Source organism: Pseudorasbora parva, chromosome 25 (genome assembly GCF_024679245.1).
Source record: "Pseudorasbora parva isolate DD20220531a chromosome 25, ASM2467924v1, whole genome shotgun sequence".
In the NCBI taxonomy this organism is placed as follows: domain Eukaryota; kingdom Metazoa; phylum Chordata; class Actinopteri; order Cypriniformes; family Gobionidae; genus Pseudorasbora; species Pseudorasbora parva.
Genome location: NC_090196.1, coordinates 36,793,141 through 36,813,225, shown reverse-complemented (window position 1 = coordinate 36,813,225; position 20,085 = coordinate 36,793,141). Strand labels below are relative to the sequence as shown.

Here is a 20,085-nt window from a genome sequence, read left to right as displayed (position 1 = left end):
CGTCCGGCTTATGCCACGGTTCAGCTCGTCTGTGATCATCTTTGCGGCGTCCATCTTCATTGAGTTTGGAGATCATCGAGAGCCGGCCCGAGCGCTGCATAGATAAGCAGCCACGCTTCCCTCGGAGGGCGGGGCAATAACAAGCCGGCTTATCCCGTATGCAAATACACACAGACAATGACACGCCCCCACTGCGTGCTAGAATCTCCGAAAACAAGCCGATATCAACCTCAAAATGTCCTCTTTTAAATACACCAATACTGCTGTCTCAAACACGGAGAGGCTTCTTCATGATCTCAACAGATTCTGCAAAAAGCGAAAATCCCCTATTCTGAAAAATAAAAATGTTCTTAATTTTGCTCGAAAGTAGAGCTGCCAACTTTCCGTGACAGGTCACATATACTACATAAGTAACGCTTTACTATACGGGTGCACTAATCTGCTTTAATTCATGCTCAACTAATGCCCAGATAATCATGAGTTAATGTGTGACTTATGGAGAACTAACACATTTATTAATGATTACTGCATCAGCAACTAATGAACATTCATCATCATTAATACATCATTAAATCGTTATTAGTTAAATGTGTCATAATGTATGAGTTCCTTAATAACATATTATATTAACTAATGTAAATGAATGTGTTAATTACCACAACGGGTCAAAGCCATGCGTTTCAGCTTCAGTCGTCTGCTTTAATGAATCATTAGCTGATGATTTATAACGGTATCATCATGTGGTGACTTTACTTGTTGAGGCTCATGACTATTAACTAACTTATTAACTAATATGTAATTGTGGTTTCGAGTTTTGAATTAATTTTGAATTAGTTAATAGTCATGAGCCCCAACAAGTAAAGTCATCACATAATGATGCCGTTATAAATCATCAGCTAATGATTCATTAAAGCAGACGACTGAAGCTGAAACGCATGACTTTGACCCGTTTGGGGCGGAATGATGAAATAAGATTATTCTCCTCACCCCATTGGCAGATCATTTTCCTGTTTTAAGCAAAAGATCACTTCATTTAGATTTGATTTTCAACAAAACAAGAAAAAATATCTTCTGTCGTTTTAGTGATCTAGTAAAGGCATCTTGATTTAAGAATTGTCAGATATTTAGACTAAAACAAGCTAAATGAGTGTGTAAGAAGAGCGTGTTTTGCAGTGCAGTGCTACATGAGCTCTACATGTTGATGGCGTGACACACGCATGCAGGACTCTTACTGTCGTCTATCATATACTGAACACTGAGCTGCTTCTCTGAGCCCCAGTATTCCCAGCGGATCAGCGCTCCGGCCGCACTCAGGGACGAGCTGAGATTCCCAAAGGCTGGAGCTGAGAGAGAGAGACCATCAGTGAGTGTGTGTGTGTGTGTGTGTGAGAGAGAGAGAGAGCGAGAGAGAGAGAGAGAGAGAGAGAGAGAGAGAGAGGGAGAGAGAGAGACCATCAGTGAGTGTGTGTGTGTGTGTGTGAGAGAGAGAGAGTTCCAGGTTTTATATCGGTAAGGGGAAGGAGGATCTGTCAGCTCAAGCGTCGTGTAATAAAGACTGTAATTTGTATACTTGTAATAATTGTTTGCAGATTAATATCTGACCATGCTCTGTGTCCTGAAGTAAATGTCCCGTTAGGAAGCAGCACCTATTATTATTCATCACTTCTTTCATCAGAGGAATTGCAGCTGATTTTTTGGAAGTGGAAGAAAAAAACTGGAAGAGAGCCGAATATCTAAACAATGAGGAGAATTTGAGTTGGACAGAAATCTGAGAACTTAAAGAGAATGAACACTTTAGCTGATTCAAAGTTCATTAAAAGCTAAAGTGATTTTCTTTTAGAATATGTACACCTCAATGTTTTAACTAATTGAATAATTGTTCAAAACGTACTGATTAGTCGTCAACGGCGATGGCAACAATCAATGATTTGTTGATTAATCGTTTTAATAATCGATAGATTAATTGATTATCAAGATAATCGGTTGTTGCAGCCCTAGTGTATAAGCCTTTTGAAAAACCTACCCATCACACACACACACACACACACACACACACACACACACACACACACACACCCATCACAGGAAACATTCTGCATTTTTACTTTCTCATAAAAACTCCTCCTGTGTGATTTATAAGCCTTTTGTAAAGTGGGGCCATGGGTAATGTCCTCATATTTCACCCTCTCCTGTAATACCTGTGTCATACCCATGGCATTATACACATTACACACACACACACACACACACACACACACACACACACACACACACACACACACACACACACACACACACCTCTGTGGAGCACGGTGGCGGCCTCCTCGCTGAGCTCCGGGCCGGGTCCGGTGTGTGTGCGGGCGCTGATGTAGAGTTTATAGCGCGTGCTGTGGTGGAGGCCAGACAGCGTTACTCTGCTGTGATTGGACGGCAGGTCCAGCTCCTCCAGCAGACCCACGTCCTGGCTGCTGTTAACTGGGGGCGGGGCCAGAGCAGAGGGGGTGGGGTCACGATATTATATTTCAGCCAATCATCAGCTGTCTAAAATGTAGCAGGTTTAAATGTCTCTCACCGGTCTGATATCGGAGTGTGTATCCGGTCAGACGGCCGTTCCTCTCGTGAGGCGGAGCCCACTCCAGCGTCAGCGAATCCGGATCGGAAGAGGACACGCGGAAGAAGGCCGGAGCGCCGGGAACTGCGCACACACACACACACACACACCACATTTACCACGCTTCATACAGTACAGATCACAGCTATAACAGATGCAGATTTCATCACACACACTCAGACTGAGCTCTAAAGCAGCTCGACTGAAAACAGAAAAAGTAAAGGTAGGGCTTTTAAGCTCATAACTTAGAATATTTTTTTCAAATTGCAACGTTATATATCAAGAGTCATGATTGCGATAAAAATTCTGAACTGCGAGCTAAAAAAGTTGCGATCGTGAAATAATGTATGAATTGTGAGAAAAAAAACATGATTGCAAAAAAAGGCGAGGAAAAAAGTCAGAATCGCAAGATAAAAAATTAAACTGCGAGATAAAACGTTGCAATTGCGAAAAAATCCGAAATGCAAAATAAACGTACAATTGTGGAAAAAATCCAGTCAGAATGATGAGAAAGAGTCAGGATTATGAATGACTTATTGAACTAATTGTGAAGAAAAGTGTGAATAGCGAGTTAAAAAAACTCACGAATGATGAGCAATCTACAACTCCTGAAGACATTGTGAGTGGTGCTTGCCGTGGCCAAACTCGGGTCCGGTGGCTACGTTGTGTTTACTGGTTTCCCACCCGAAACAAAAGAGCCCACCCCCATGTCTGTACGATGTTCTGGTGCTGACAGGCTTATTCATGTGTTTGTACGGTTGCTAGGGTAGTGTATATAGTTGCTATGGAGTGCTTAAACAGACTATCCTACACTGCTGGCCTGTTTCAAGCACAATGTTAACACGATTAGCATGTTGTTACCATAATACTAACACGATTAACATGTCGTTAGCATGATGCTAAAACGATACGCATGCTTGTGTGAGTTTCGTTGCTTACCGCCCTCCGGCGTTTGGAAGCGATGCGTGGCGCTGGCTGGCCCCTCTCCGCGGCTGGTGAAGGCCGTCACATGCAGGCTGTAGAGGCTGAACGGGTGCAGGTTTGGCAGCCGCCCGCGGGTCCGGCCCGGCCCAAAGCTCTCGCTCCGCTGCTCACCGTGGTGAGAGTTGTGGCGGTGCAAACTGCGCTCGCGCTGGTAATGAACCTGCACACGGACCACAGACATTCAGCTGCTCACATGGCCCAGCATGCACTAGGCTGAGATCAAACACTGAATCTACTAACCCGATTCCACAAAAGTTGGGACACTGTACAAATTGTGAATAAAAAAGGAATGCAAGAATTAACAAATCTCAAAAACGTATATCGTATTTACAATAGAATATAGATAACATATCAAATGTTGAAAGTGAGACATTTAGAAAAGTCATGGCAAATATCGGCTCATTTCGGATTTCATGAGAGCTGCACATTCCAGAAAAGTTTGGACAGGGAGCAATAAGAGGCCGGGGAAGTTGATTGTACATATAAAGAACAGCTGGAGGACCAATTTGCAACTTATTAGGTCAATTGGCAACATGATTGGGTATTAAAAGAGCCTCTCAGAGTGGCAGTGTCTCTCAGAAGACAAGATGAGCAGAGGATCACCAATTCCCCCAATGCTGCGGATGACAATAGCGGAGCAATATCAGAAAGGAGTTTCTCAAAGAAAAACTGCAAAGAGTTTGAAGTTATCATCATCTACAGAGCATAATATCATCCAGAGATTCAGAGAATCTGGAACAATCTCTGAGCGTAAGGGTCAAGGGTCAAAACCAAACTGGATGGCCGTGATCTTCAGGCCTTAGATGGCACTGCAGCACACACAGGAATGCTCCTGTAATGGACATCACAGCATGGGCTCAGGAATACTTCCAGAAAACATTGGTGAACACAATCCACCGCGCCATTCGCCGTCGCCGGCTAAAACTCTACAGGTCAAAGAAGAAGCCGTATCTAAACATGATCCAGAAGCACAGGCGTTTCCTCTGGGCCAAGGCTCATTTAAAATGGACTGTGGCAAAGTGGAAAACTGATCAGACCAATCAACATTTTAAGTTCTTTTTGGAAAACTGGGACACCATCTGGACTAAAGAGGACAAGGACAACCCAAGCTGTTCTCAGCGCTCAGTTCAGAAGCTGATCTCTGATGGTCTGGGGTTCATGAGTGTGTGTGGCATGGGCAGCTTACACATCTGGAAAGGCCATCAATGCTGAAAGGTCTATCCAAGTTCTAGAGCAACATCTGCTCCATCCAGACGGCGTCTCTTTCAGGGAAGACCTTGCATTCTCCAACATGACAATGCCAGAGCACACACTGCATCAATTACAACATCATGGCTGCGCAGAAGAAGGATCCGGCACTGAAATGGCCAGCCTGCAGTCCAGATCTTTCACCAGTAGAAAACATTTGGCGCATCATAAAGAGGAAGATGCGATAAAGAAGACCTGAGACAGTTGAGCAACTAGAAGCCTGTATTAGACAAGAATGGGACAACATTCCTATTCCTAAACTTGAGCAACTTGTCTCCTCAGTGCCAGACGTTTGCAGACTTTTGAGACAGAAAGAAAGAAAGAAAGAAAGAAAGAAAGAAAGAAAGAAAGAAAGAAAGAAAGAAAGAAAGAAAGAAAGAAGAGGGGATGCCACACGGGGTGTGAACGGTGATGCCATGAAATTTAAAATCAACTTATTTTCACCTTAAAATTATACACTTTTCCTAGCCTAGAAATCTAGACGCACCCTAGCAGCAAATCTAATCTTCCGGCGAGTGTCGTCTAGCAACTCTCAATACCCTTCTGAGCTGTAAAAGCCAAACTCTGGACGGGCCAATCATATCGTGTATAGAGTCGGTGGGTGGGGCCATAATGACGACGGCCGAGTTGCGTTTGCGTGCTTCTAGTAAACACAGAAACTGGCGAACGGCGGTCTGGCGAATCAGCTTTAGCCGCGACTCTGGAAGACTTGAGTTAAGCTTTTCTCTGAGAAAAGAACAAAGAGCGGCACTGAAGTCATTCTGAAGAAGGGAAGATGTGTTCGGAGTTTAGCCGACCGGATACGGCGAATGTTTAATCTGTCAGCTCCGCTTCACCTTCGTTGCTCTGGTTGGTTGTAGCGCTATCCTATCGCGTGCAGAGGGAGTTTGACTGACAGCCGTTTATCCGCCCCTCGGATTGAGCTGCCAATGCTGATCAGGCTAACACTTTCTCAGTTTAAACATTTGATATGTCATCTATGCTGTATTCTGAATAAAATATAAACATTTGAAACGTCCACATCACTGCAATCTGTTTTAATTCACAATTTGTACAGTGTCCCAACTTTTTGGAATCGGGTTTGTACTAAACATGTTCCAGGAGCAATGCGGCCCTGAATAGCCATACCTTATCTCTCTCTCTCTCTCTCTCTCTCTCTCTCTCTCTCTCTCTCTCTCTCTCTCTCTCTCTCTCTCTCTCTCTCACACACACACACACACTGAGAGCAGTACCTTATATCCCTGCAGTCGTCCCCGCAGCGATCGGACAGGAACGGGCTCCCACTGCACCTCCGCCAGTGTGCTGTTCAACACCTCCACCTGCACCTGCCCCGGGGCCGCCGACGGGACTGCAATGCATTCTGGGAGTTAGCATATCTCGCTAAACGAGCGCTAAAGTGTGGGTTAGAGTTAGGGTTAGGTGAGGGAGACTCACAGTCCTCTCCAGAGTAGCCTATCACAGGGGTGGCTGGGGGCCCGGGGCCGAGATCGTTCTGGGCCTGCACCATCAGCTCGTACGGCACAAACGTGGGCGTGCCCGACACAATGTACTTGGAGACGTTAGCCACGCTGACCGCACTCCAGTCCTTCTCCACATCCTGCTGCCGCCACATGACCTTATACAGCAGGCCTGGGCCATTTGCCTGCAGGCCGGTCAACGGCTGAGGAGCGCACGCACACACACACACACACACACACACACACACACACACACACACACACACACACACACACACACACACACACACACACACACACACACACACACACACACACACACACACAGGTTCATCAACAGCACATGAGTCTGGATTTAATAATGTGACTGTGACTACAAACATCCAGCGCCTCACCTTCCACGTGATGACCAGATTATTGTGCTCTGTGCCGTGACCTTTGACCTCACTGGGGTTCTCGTCCGGAGCTGCAGAGAAGCGTTCGTTAGAGGCGAGGAATCGTGTGTGTGTGTGTGTGTGTGTGTGTGTGTGTGTGTGTGTTAGAGTGCGGATCGGGTCGCATTTTTCTGTCCGGGCCCGCCCCGCGTCCGACAGGCATTAAAAAATTTATGTCCGAGCCCAACCCGAGCCCGACGATTAAAAAACTTTTTCCCCCTCATATACTAATGACACGTACGTTTGTGGAAAGCCGCTTTTATTAAGCAGCTGTAGGAAGGCATTCTGAAATGTTTACAGACGAGCGCATCAGCACGCACACGGGGAATCAAACCTCACACAGAGCCCAATCAAATAGCCAACTGAAATTAAATGAACAAAGGTCTGCTAAAAATGGCCCAAGCGAACAGAACAAAACATTAACGTAACACAACTGACATGCTTATTGAAATGAAAGTCATCTTACCAATTTTCTCAAACTATATGGTTCCTAAACTGCAACATGGGATCTATTTACAAAATCTCTCCATCAGAGTTTAGGCTAATCGTTGCGCTCACTGGAATGATGAGGATGCCTCGGGCAATATGCACGCACGTGTTGCGCGTTGTTGTCACGGCGACATAAACAAATTTCCGCATGCAGGAAGACAGATGTTAGCGTAATATTTTACATGTATTTTAATCACAAAAACAAACCATTGCATCAAGTTTAACCGGCCCATTGGCTACTTGCATAATAAGCAGTTTTAAATTTAAAAGGTTCAATGCCTTATCGCGCTGACGTGACCGAGCCCGACCCGAACACGAACATCATTTCTAAATATCTGTCCGAACCCGGCCCGACCCGTCGGGTACCGTCAGAACCCGTCGGGCTCGGGTCAGGTATCCATCCGCTAGTGTGTGTGTGTGTACTTGTTTACATTTGGTCCCCACAATGTATTATAAAACTGAGATCAGCAGCCAGCGGTCCCCACAACACTGCGAATGATGAACACCTGTCTCTGGTTTCAGTAATTGGAGAGGAAGGGTTAGTGAGGACCAGAGAGAGAGAAGCTGGAAGCCAGAGCGGGACTCGGACGGGGATAAAGAGGAACTGCCAGAGTAAAACCAGCGCATTATTAGACGGAGTTCATGATTTGTGCGATGTCCAGTGTTTAGTTACGTGAAGAAACAGAGAAAATAAACCATCAGAGTTCCGGCAAGCTGACCCCTTTGTCTTCTTCCTTCACCCACACATACGAACATTGGTGCCCAAACCCGGGAAGGAAGAAGACCGGAGCCGCCACCATGAACCAATCAGTCATCTTTATTTCTATCGCTCTTCTCCAGCGCCGATTGTGTCAGAGCAGCTTCAGTGTTAAACAGGACAATACTGCAGCAGAATTAGATTTGGCTGTACAGTCGTTCTGGAGTAAACAGTGATGTTATCAGCTTATTTTAATTTATCAGAGAGAGACAATGTTGGCAGATCAGTATTATAGTTTATAGAATTAAATAAGACCTCATTCATTAATGTTATTTGTATATTTAGTTGAATAACTCTGATCATAATGTTAGTGTCCCCAACTGAGCGAGCCAAGCCAAAGGCGACCAAAGGAACCGAAACTCCATCAGGACATGATGGAGAAAAATAAACCTTAGAGAAACCAGACTCAGTTCTCCTCTGGCCTATTAACACACAGCGGAGGATTATTATTCTGGATACCGCACAGCTCAGAAATCATATTAGAGCCGAATATTCAAGAGTTCTGGGTATCACACAAGAGACGGGTTTATTGAGCATAACGTGTCAATGAGGCAAATTCAGAGGAGACACCAATGGACACGGCTCAGCAGACACTCCAGGATGAGCTGGTCATGTCCAGGTCTGGTGCTGCGCTTCTTGTCGTGAATGTCAGCGGGTAAATCCACTGGCCTGTCCAAAAGCCCCATTGCCTTGGCCACTTTATCGATAGATGCCCCGTGATGGACGTGGGAACGCTGTCCCCGATCGAGCCGGGCTGTACCAGATACCAGTGAGTACTCAGGGGGGCCTATCCAGCTTTGGTGGATTCAGGATGTAACCAAACCTCCATCCATCAAAGCCGGATCCATCAGTGGCATTGGATAATAGGATCCCATCCCATCTAACCCACTGGATAACACCCTCATGGGTAAGGTGCGGTGTGTGCACGGGATGGGGGGAATTATCCGCTAGTGACGTCATTATTACATTTAGGGGACAAGAACATAGAGTGGAGGTGGCAGTTAGTTCGCATCGCCGACATCCGCTGATTTGGGGCAGCATTTGGTGAGTTATCGGGGCATTTGTGGATGTCTCTGGGGACAAAAGAGGGCTGGGAGAGAGAGAGGCCGTACAGGAGAGGCTGAGCCGAGACCATCAGGCACTGGTGTGGTGTTCACAGCCGGCCGTATAGATCCCCACAACACAAGACAACAGGGGTTCAGGAAGGGTTAGAGGAGATCTGGGAGTGACGGGTAGGTTTAGGGGCAGTGTGTGTGTGTGTGTGTGTGTGTGTGTGTGTCCTGCACCTGCGGGCCTGGTCCTGTATTGTGTCGAGGGCGTGCTGGGACGGCTGTAGCCGACCTCATTGAGCGCCAGCACTCTGAAGCTGTAGTGGACGAACGGAGACAGCTTGAGATGAGCCGTGGTCTTCGTCCCCGGAACCTCCGTCAGATTGTGCCACACACCGCTCTGATGAAGAGCATCCTCATACTGGATCAGGAACTCTGACACACACACACACACACACACACACACAGACAGTGAGTGACACACACACATCATGGGTGCAAGGCAAAAATGCTCTTCTTACTCAGTATTTTTGTCTTGTTTTTAGATTAATTTACTAATTTAGATTAATTAAATGCAACTTGATTTAAGAATTTTTAGATATTTAGACTAGTGTGTGTGTGAGAGAGTTTTTGAGTGTGTGTGTGAGAGAGTGTGTGTGTGTGTGGGTGTGAGAGAGACAGTGTGTGTGTCGTACTCTTGATAGCGCTGTTGTGTTCGTCTCCAGGTGTCCAGGTGAGCTGAACGCTTCTCGCACCCAGATCCGTCAGTTCCAGATCTGTGGGAGCATCCGGCTGTCCTGAGGAGTCAAACCACACACACACACACACACACACACACACACACACACACACACACACACACACACACACACACACACACACACACACACACACACACACACACACACACACACACACACACACACACACACACACACACCTCAGTTCATCAGAACACACACCGTCAGACGAACACATGCTACATGAGAACAGATGATCGGCTTCATGCATTCTGAAACCAACGGGACGCTAAACGTGATTCCAGCATGCTCATGCCACACACACAAGCCCAGGTGCATTATGGGATGTGAAGCGGCACAGCGTGTGTTTACCGTAGACCGGTGCAGGAGTGGGCGGAGCCTCTGAGTGGGCGGAGTCAGGGAGTGAGGGAGAAGTGTGTTAGTCTACAGACGCACATTAGGCACTAACACCGCTCATGAGTCCGGAGAGGGACTGCTCTGCAAACACGCTCTTCTTACTCAGTGTTTGTGTCTTGTTTCTAGTCTAAACATCTAAACATTCTTACATTAAGAAACATTTACTAGACAAGCAAAAGTAATTGTCTTGTTTTGGGGAAAAATAACTCAAAATGAAGAGAGTTTTTGCTTAACATAAGATGACATTATTTTTCTCACCCCATTGGCAGATTATTTATCTTATTTTAAGCAAAAACTCTCTTCATTTTGAGTTATTTTCAACAAAACAAGACAATTACTTTTGCTTGTCTAGTAAATACTTCTTGTTTTAAGAATTGTTATATATTTAGACTAGAAACAAGACACAAACACTGAGTAAGAAGAGCCTTTTTTGCGGTGTGTGTTTATTATATCCTCGTCAGATCACTCCTTTAATTATTGATTATATAAACTCACCGACCACAGTGAGCCGAGCGCTGGCCGAGGCCTGGTCCAGTGTGGAGTTTACTTCACATGTGTACGTTCCTGCATCGCTCTCCATCACACCGGAGATGGTCAGACTGTCCGAGTCCACTCTAAACCTGTCAGCACACACACACACACACACACACACACACACACACACACACACACACACACACACACACACACACACACACACACACACACACACACACACACACACACACACACACACACACACACACACACACACACACACACACACACACACACACTCTTAACATCACACCAGGAGTGGAGAAATTACCTAATGCACTATATCCCCAGAAGTGTTGTGCCGCCTCTACACACACCTGAGCTCCCCATTGTTAACCCGTGGGGTTTAATCTGGAGTCGGCCCACCCTCTCTAACAGCTCCAGCTCTTCTGGGAAGGCTTTCCTCAAGGTTTAGGAGTGTGTTTATGGGGATTTCTGCCCATTCTTCTAGAAGCTCATTTGTGAGGTCAGGCACTGATGTTGGACGAGAAGGCCTGGCTCTCAGTCTCCGCTCTTCACACTTGGCACAATGCAGTCAGGCGAGTCCCGTTCTCTAGACTGGTCCATGTGATTGTCAGACTGAAGCGTGATTGGTCGCTCAGAGAACACGTCTCACTGCTCTAGAGTCCAGTGGCGACTGCTTTACTCCACTGCATCCCACGCTTTGCATTGCTCTTGGTGATGTAAGGCTTGGATGAGCTGCTCGGCCATGGAAACCCATTCCATGAAGCTCTCTCCGCTGTTCTTGAGCTCATCTGAAGGCCACAGAAGTCTGGAGGTCTGGAGCTGTTGACTCTGCAGAAAGTTGGAGACTTCTGCGCACTGTGACCCTCAGCATGCGCTGACCCCGCTCTGGGATTTAACACTTCGTGGCTGAGTTGCTGTTGTCCCCAATGGCTTCCACTTTGTTATAATCCCACTAACAGTTGAGCGTGGAATATTTAGTAGTGAGGAAATGTCTGGAATGGACTTATTGCACAGGTGTCAGCCTATCACGGCCCCACGCTTGAGTTCACTGAGCTCCTGAGAGCGACCCATTCTTTCACTAATGTGTGTAGAAGCGTCTGCAGGCCGAGAGCTGGAGTTATACACCTGTGGCCATGAAGAGACTGAACACCTGAACTCAGAGATCTGGAGGAGCGGCTCAATACTAATGGCAATATAGTGCTCATGTTCTGGCTTTAAGCAGAAACTCATTTTTAAACTGAAACTGTTGAATGTCTTCTTCTCCAGTAAATGTGTCCTGATGTAGGAATGTTTAGATGTTTGTGCTGGAGAAATATAGTGTGTCCTGCAGTGAGCACGTCCTCACCTGTCGTCGTCGGGCAGCTCTCCGCCATCTTTGAGCCAGGTCATGATGGGCACGAGGGAAGGGTCGTGCTTAACCTTACACTCGAACAGCACATCACGGTTCCTCTGGACCACCCTATACTCCGGCAGCCGGAGGATACGGGTCGGGTCTGGAGGAGCGAGAGGAGCCGATGAGAAACACACACACACACACACACACAAACAAGACTTTGGCTTGGCTTGCTCAGTTGGGGGCACTAAAATTATGATCCAAGTTATTCAAGTAAACATAAGAATAGAATTAATGAATTAGGTCTTATTTAATTCTATAAACTATAATACTGATCTGCCAACATTAATTTTAGCTTGTCTAGTAAATGTTTCTTATTGTAAGAACTTTGAGATATATTGACTACAAACAAGACAAAATAAGTAAGAAGTAAGAAGAGTAAGAAGAGCATTTGTTGCGGTGTAAAGATCATTATAACCCTATTTGCTTCCTGCAGACATGCTGAGCAGTGAAATTAGAAACTGCCAAATTGCAGTTCCGAGTATTTCTCGCTCATCAGGTCTGAATGAAGCGATGTATGCTCTCCAAATGCTCTCCGAAAGCTCTCCGAAAGCTCTCCGAATGCTCTACAGAGGCACTTAACTGCTGTCTGAGAAGTGAAAAACATGCTAGATGAAGCCTGGAGCCGGCAAACATGATGCATGATGGGATATCCATCAAAACAAAATCTATATCTGCTCATTTAAACGCGCATTAACACACTCGATACAGTAATGCGTTTACATGATTAGATGAGATTATGTAGATCAGCGTTTTCAGTCTGTTATATGCCACAGATCTCTAAAGCGAGCTATATCTTCATGTATAAAGACCCAATTCATACTCTGAAAAAATATATATGAAGTGTAAAATATCATTTGGAAATATTTATTTTCTGTTATGTAACATTAATTCATTAACTACCTCACTTATTTATTTTATTTTAATTCATTAATTATTTAAATAATAATTAGGATTTCATGAGAGCTCCACATTCCAAATCAGTTGGGACAGCAATAAGAGGCCGGAAGAGTGAAATGTGCATATGAGGAACAGCTGGAGGAGCATATATAACTAGAAGCCTGTTTTAGACAAGAATGGGACAACATTCCTATTCCTAAACTTGAGTCCCATAGAAAACATTTGGCGCATCATAAAGAGGAAGATGCGATAAAGAAGACCTAAGACAGTTGAGCAGCTAGAAGCCTGTATTAGACAAGAATGGGCCAACATTCCTATTCCTAAACTTGAGCAGCTCGTCTCCTCAGTGCCCAGACGTTTGCAGACTGATATAAAAAGAAGAGGGGATGACACACAGGGGGAAACATGGCCACGGCACAACTTTTGTGAGATGTGTTGATGCCATGACATTTAAAATCAACTTATTTTCCCCTTAATATTATACATTTTCCCAGTTTAAACATTTGATATGCCATCTATGTTGGATTCTGAATAAAATATTGAAATATGAAACTTCCACATCATTGCATTCTGTTTTTATTCACAGTTTGTACAGTGTCCCAACTTTTTTAGAATCGTGTTTGTGTATATATATATATCTTTGTGTTTCATCTGATTTATTTATTTTCTCTAAAGCGCTGCACTGCAAACTGTCTAAATATCTAAAAAATCTTACATTAAGAAACATTTACTAGACAAGTACAAATAATTGTCTTGTTCTGGGGAAAAATAACTCAAAATGAAGAGAGTTTTTGCTTAAAATAAGATAAATAATCTGCCAATGGGGTGAGAAAAATAATGTTGTTTTCTGTTTGAATTAAGATTATTTTTCTCACCCCATTGGCAGATTATTTATCTTATTTTAAGCAAAAACTCTCTTCATTTTGAGTTATTTTTTCCCAAAACAAGACAATTACTTTTGGTTGTCTAGTAAATACTTCTCGTTTTAAGAATGTTTGGATGTTTGGACTAGAAACAAGACAGAAATACTGAGTAAGAAAAGCATTTTTTTGCAGTGTGCATCAGTTCTGAATGAGCTCTGACCTTTGACCTCCAGGTAGACGTGGTTCTCGGAGATGCCGAGGTTGTTCCTGGCGACGCAGGTGTATTTCCCGCCGTTTTCAGCCTGCGCCACGTGGAGCTCCAGAGAGCCATTCTTATGGAACACATATGGGTCTCCATCCAGCATGCTGGACCGGCTGTCCTTAAACCTGCACCAACACACAGCCATGACGGAATTTAGGAGCGTTACCATGGCTAAACCTGGCCAAACCTGCACCAACACACAGCCATGATGGAATTTAGGAGCGTTACCATGGCTAAACCTGACCAAACCTGCACCAACACACAGCCATGGTGGAATTTAGGAGCGTTACCATGGCTAAACCTGACCAAACCTGCACCAACACACAGCCATGACGGAATTTAGGAGCGTTACCATGGCTAAACCTGACCAAACCTGCACCAACACACAGCCATGACGGAATTTAGGAGCGTTACCATGGCTAAACCTGGCCAAACCTGCACCAACACACAGCCATGACGGAATTTAGGAGCGTTACCATGGCTAAACCTGACCAAACCTGCACCAACACACAGCCATGACGGAATTTAGGAGCGTTACCATGGCTAAACCTGACAAAACCTGCACCAACACACAGCCATGAAGGAATTTAGGAGCGTTACCATGGCTAAACCTGACCAAACCTGCACCAACACACAGCCATGACGGAATTTAGGAGCGTTACCATGGCTAAACCTGACCAAACCTGCACCAACACACAGCCATGACGGAATTTAGGAGCGTTACCATGGCTAAACCTGACAAAACCTGCACCAACACACAGCCATGACGGAATTTAGGAGCGTTACCATGGCTAAACCTGACCAAACCTGCACCAACACACAGCCATGATGGAATTTAGGAGCGTTACCATGGCTTAACCTGGCCAAACCTGCACCAACACACAGCCATGACGGAATTTAGGAGCGTTACCATGGCTAAACCTGGCCAAACCTGCACCAACACACAGCCATGATGGAATTTAGGAGCGTTACCATGGCTAAACCTGACCAAACCTGCACCAACACACAGCCATGACGGAATTTAGGAGCGTTACCATGGCTAAACCTGGCCAAACCTGCACCAACACACAGCCATGACGGAATTTAGGAGCGTTACCATGGCTAAACCTGACCAAACCTGCACCAACACACAGCCATGACGGAATTTAGGAGCGTTACCATGGCTAAACCTGACCAAACCTGCACCAACACACAGCCATGGCGGAATTTAGGAGCGTTACCATGGCTAAACCTGACCAAACCTGCACCAACACACAGCCATGATGGAATTTAGGAGCGTTACCATGGCTAAACCTGGCCAAACCTGCACCAACACACAGCCATGATGGAATTTAGGAGCGTTACCATGGCTAAACCTGACCAAACCTGCACCAACACACAGCCATGGCGGAATTTAGGAGCGTCACCATGGCTAAACCTGACCAAACCTGCACCAACACACAGCCATGGCGGAATTTAGGAGCGTTACCATGGCTAAACCTGGCCAAACCTGCACCAACACACAGCCATGGCGGAATTTAGGAGCGTTACCATGGCTAAACCTGGCCAAACCTGCACCAACACACAGCCATGATGGAATTTAGGAGCGTCACCATGGCTAAACCTGACCAAACCTGCACCAACACACAGCCATGACGGGATTAAGGAGCGTTACCATGGCAAAACCTGGCCAAACCTGCACCAACACACAGCCATGACGGAATTTAGGAGCGTTACCATGGCTAAACCTGACCAAACCTGCACCAACACACAGCCATGGCGGAATTTAGGAGCGTTACCATGGCTAAACCTGACCAAACCTGCACCAACACACAGCCATGACGGGATTTAGGAGCGTTACCATGGCTAAACCTGGCCAAACCTGCACCAACACACAGCCATGACGGAATTTAGGAGCGTCACCATGGCTAAACCTGGCCAAACCTGCACCAAAACACAGCCATGACGGAATTTAGGAGCGTTACCATGGCTAAACCTGGCCAAACCTGCACCAACACACAGCCATGACGGAATTTAGGAGCGTCACCATGGCTAAACCTGGCCAAACCTGCACCAACACACAGCCATGACGGAATTTAGGAGCGTTACCATGGCTAAACCTGGCCAAACCTGCACCAACACACAGCCATGATGGAATTTAGGAGCGTCACCATGGCTAAACCTGACCAAACCTGCACCAACACACAGCCATGATGGAATTTAGGAGCGTCACCATGGCTAAACCTGGCCAAACCTGCACCAACACACAGCCATGATGGAATTTAGGAGCGTTACCATGGCTAAACCTGACCAAACCTGCACCAACACACAGCCATGACGGGATTAAGGAGCGTTACCATGGCTAAACCTGACCAAACCTGCACCAACACACAGCCATGGCGGAATTTAGGAGCGTCACCATGGCTAAACCTGGCCAAACCTGCACCAACACACAGCCATGATGGAATTTAGGAGCGTCACCATGGCTAAACCTGGCCAAACCTGCACCAACACACAGCCATGATGGAATTTAGGAGCGTTACCATGGCTAAACCTGACCAAACCTGCACCAACACACAGCCATGATGGAATTTAGGAGCGTCACCATGGCTAAACCTGACCAAACCTGCACCAACACACAGCCATGATGGAATTTAGGAGCGTCACCATGGCTAAACCTGGCCAAACCTGCACCAACACACAGCCATGATGGAATTTAGGAGCGTTACCATGGCTAAACCTGACCAAACCTGCACCAACACACAGCCATGACGGGATTAAGGAGCGTTACCATGGCTAAACCTGGCCAAACCTGCACCAACACACAGCCATGGCGGAATTTAGGAGCGTCACCATGGCTAAACCTGGCCAAACCTGCACCAACACACAGCCATGATGGAATTTAGGAGCGTTACCATGGCTAAACCTGACCAAACCTGCACCAACACACAGCCATGACGGGATTAAGGAGCGTTACCATGGCTAAACCTGGCCAAACCTGCACCAACACACAGCCATGGCGGAATTTAGGAGCGTCACCATGGCTAAACCTGGCCAAACCTGCACCAACACACAGCCATGGCGGGATTTAGGAACGTTACCATGGCTAAACCTGGCCAAACCTGCACCAACACACAGCCATGACAGGATTTAGGAGCGTTACCATGGCTAAACCTGGCCAAACCTGCACCAACACACAGCCATGACGGAATTTAGAAAAAAAAAAAAAACGTATTCTTACACACCTCGGGTCATTAGCGACCCTATACAATTTTGACAAAAAACTAGTGGAAAAACAGGCATTCAATTATAATTAAATTATTTTTTCTTGTTTTATTGTTTAAAATGGACTGATTGAGGAATACTAAGAAGGTTGATGACTAACTTTAAAAATGAATGAGGAGGAGGAGGAGGCTAGTGAATGACCCGAGGTATGCATTTAAGGGTTAAAGCAGCACTGAATGCATGCGGAGAAGACAATCCCATAACATACTGCGGTTTAGATATAGTTAGACAGTGCAGAGTCTGATGATAAGGAGAGAGGACCCACAATGCACTGCAGCAGAATCAGCTCTCTAATGAAGCCCAATTAAAGTAAAAAGAGTGTTTTATATGGAGCCGTGTTTACTCACCATGTGACGGCCGGGACGGGCGAGCCGAAGCTCAGGCACTCCAGCAGAGCAGGTCTGTTCCTAATGACCTGATAGACTTTATTAGGAGCCGTCAGAACTCTGGGCGGCTCGGCTGGAACACAACCAACATTAATGATCATCACAGCACTGAGTGTGTGTGTGTGTGTGTGTGTGTGTGTGTGCGTGTGAACTCACCCAGCACATTGACGAAGGCGTTGGCCAGCAGGTACCCGAACTCGTTGGAGGCGTTGCACTGGTAAACTGCACTGGATCCGGTCTGGACCTCAGAGAAGATGATGCTGTCGTCCTCCACCTTCCTGCTGGAGTCTGTAGGAGCATCTGCAGAACAAAACAACCTCAGCTCACACACTGCAAAAAGGCTGTTTGTCTTGTTTCTAGTAAAAATATTTAAAAATTCTTACATTAAGAAACATTTACTAGACAAGCTAAAGTAATTGTCTTGTTTTGGGGAAAAATAACTCAAAATGAAGAGAGTTTTTGCTTAAAATAAGATCAATAATCTGCCAATGGGGTGAGAAAAATAATCTTAATTCAAACAGAAAACAAGATTATTTTTCTCACCCCATTGGCAGATTATTTATCTTATTTTAAGCAGAAACTCTCTTCATTTTGAGTTATTTTCCCCTAAACAAGACAATTACTTTTGCTTGTCTAGTAAATACTTCTTGTTTTAAGAATGTTTAGACGTTTGGACTAGAAACAAGACAGAAATACTGAGTAAGAGGAGCGTGTTTTGCAGAGCTCAGAGCTCAGGTAGCGTACCCTGTATGGGCAGGCCGTTGATGGACCACTGTATGCGGGGTTTGGGGTGGCCTCGGGCCCGGCAGGTGATCTCACCCGTCTCCAGCGGAGCCAGAACCAGATTTCTGGGAGCGCTGATCCAGTACGGAGCCGCTGCCGACAGACGAAAGAGCTCAGTGTGAGCAAACAACACCTGATTCACTGAGGAACTCAACAGCAGACATGTGGAGCAATAGCCAGCCCGAGGAACTCAACAGCAGACATGCGGAGCAATAGCCAGCCCGAGGAACTCAACAGCAGACATGCGGAGCAATAGCCAGCCCGAGGAAGTCAACAGCAGACATGCAGAGCAATAGCCAGCCCGAGGAACTCAACAGCAGACATGTGGAGCAATAGCCAGCCCGAAGAACTCAACAGCAGACATGCGGAGCAATAGCCAGCCCGAGGAACTCAACAGCAGACATGCGGAGCAATAGCCAGCCCGAGGAACTCAACAGTAGACATGCGGAGCAATAGGCAGCCCGAGGAACTCAACAGCAGACATGCGGAGCAATAGCCAGCCCGAGGAACTCAACAGTAGACATGCGGAGCAATAGGCAGCCCGAGGAACTCAACAGTAGACATGCGGAGCAATAGCCAGCCCGAAGAACTCAACAGCAGACATGCGGAGCAATAGCCAGCCCGAGGAACTCAACAGCAGACATGCGGAGCAATAGCCAGCCCGAGAAACTCAACAGCAGACATGCGGAGCAATAGCCAGCCCGAGGAACTCAACAGTAGACATGCGGAGCAATAGCCAGCCCGAGGAATTCAACAGCAGACATGCGGAGCAATAGCCAGCCCGAGGAACTCAACAGCAGACATGCGGAGCAATAGCCAGCCCGAGGAATTCAACAGCAGACATGCGGAGCAATAGCCAGCCCGAGGAACTCAACAGCAGACATGCGGAGCAATAGCCAGCCCGAGGAACTCAACAGCAGACATGCGGAGCAATAGCCAGCCCGAGGAACTCAACAGCAGACATGCGGAGCAATAGCCAGCCCGAGAAACTCAACAGCAGACATGCGGAGCAATAGCCAGCCCGAGGAACTCAACAGCAGACATGCGGAGCAATAGCCAGCCCGAGGAACTCAACAGCAGACATGCGGAGCAATAGCCAGCCCATGGAACTCAACAGCAGACATGCGGAGCAATAGCCAGCCCGAGGAACTCAACAGCAGACATGTGGAGCAATAGCCAGCCCGAGGAACTCAACAGCAGACATGCGGAGCAATAGCCAGCCCGAGGAACTCAACAGCAGACATGCGGAGCAATAGCCAGCCCGAGGAACTCAACAGCAGACATGCGGAGCAATAGCCAGCCCGAGGAACTCAACAGCAGACATGCAGAGCAATAGCCAGCCCGAGGAACTCAACAGCAGACATGCGGAGCTATAGCCAGCCCGAGGAACTCAACAGCAGACATGCGGAGCAATAGCCAGCCCGAGGAACTCAACAGCAGACATGCTGAGCAATAGCCAGCCCGAGGAACTCAACAGCAGACATGCGGAGCAATAGCCAGCCCGAGGAACTCAACAGCAGACATGCGGAGCAATAGCCAGCCCG

General features: G+C 46.6%; 1 protein-coding gene across 15 annotated transcripts in view; it reads right to left on the bottom strand.

The window, feature by feature from the left end:
- The window catches only part of nrcamb (neuronal cell adhesion molecule b), a 68,127-nt gene that overhangs the window by 9,969 nt on the left and 38,073 nt on the right, over nt 1–20,085 (bottom strand). For 7 of the 15 annotated variants that reach the window (XM_067437119.1, XM_067437114.1, XM_067437111.1 and 4 more), the window contains 16 exons: nt 18,503–18,634; nt 17,915–18,058; nt 17,720–17,831; nt 14,067–14,233; nt 12,036–12,183; nt 10,682–10,806; nt 10,142–10,171; nt 9,725–9,826; nt 9,267–9,464; nt 6,696–6,766; nt 6,278–6,503; nt 6,076–6,191; nt 3,551–3,755; nt 2,573–2,695; nt 2,299–2,475; nt 1,233–1,343 (listed from right to left, as the gene is read on the bottom strand). In XM_067437119.1, coding sequence (XP_067293220.1) covers nt 1,233–1,343; nt 2,299–2,475; nt 2,573–2,695; nt 3,551–3,755; nt 6,076–6,191; nt 6,278–6,503; nt 6,696–6,766; nt 9,267–9,464; nt 9,725–9,826; nt 10,142–10,171; nt 10,682–10,806; nt 12,036–12,183; nt 14,067–14,233; nt 17,720–17,831; nt 17,915–18,058; nt 18,503–18,634 — 2,187 coding nt within the window. The remainder of the gene's footprint in view (nt 1–1,232; nt 1,344–2,298; nt 2,476–2,572; nt 2,696–3,550; nt 3,756–6,075; nt 6,192–6,277; nt 6,504–6,695; nt 6,767–9,266; nt 9,465–9,724; nt 9,827–10,141; nt 10,172–10,681; nt 10,807–12,035; nt 12,184–14,066; nt 14,234–17,719; nt 17,832–17,914; nt 18,059–18,502; nt 18,635–20,085) is intronic. The other 8 variants (XM_067437116.1, XM_067437115.1, XM_067437118.1 and 5 more) reach the window with 3 other exon arrangements.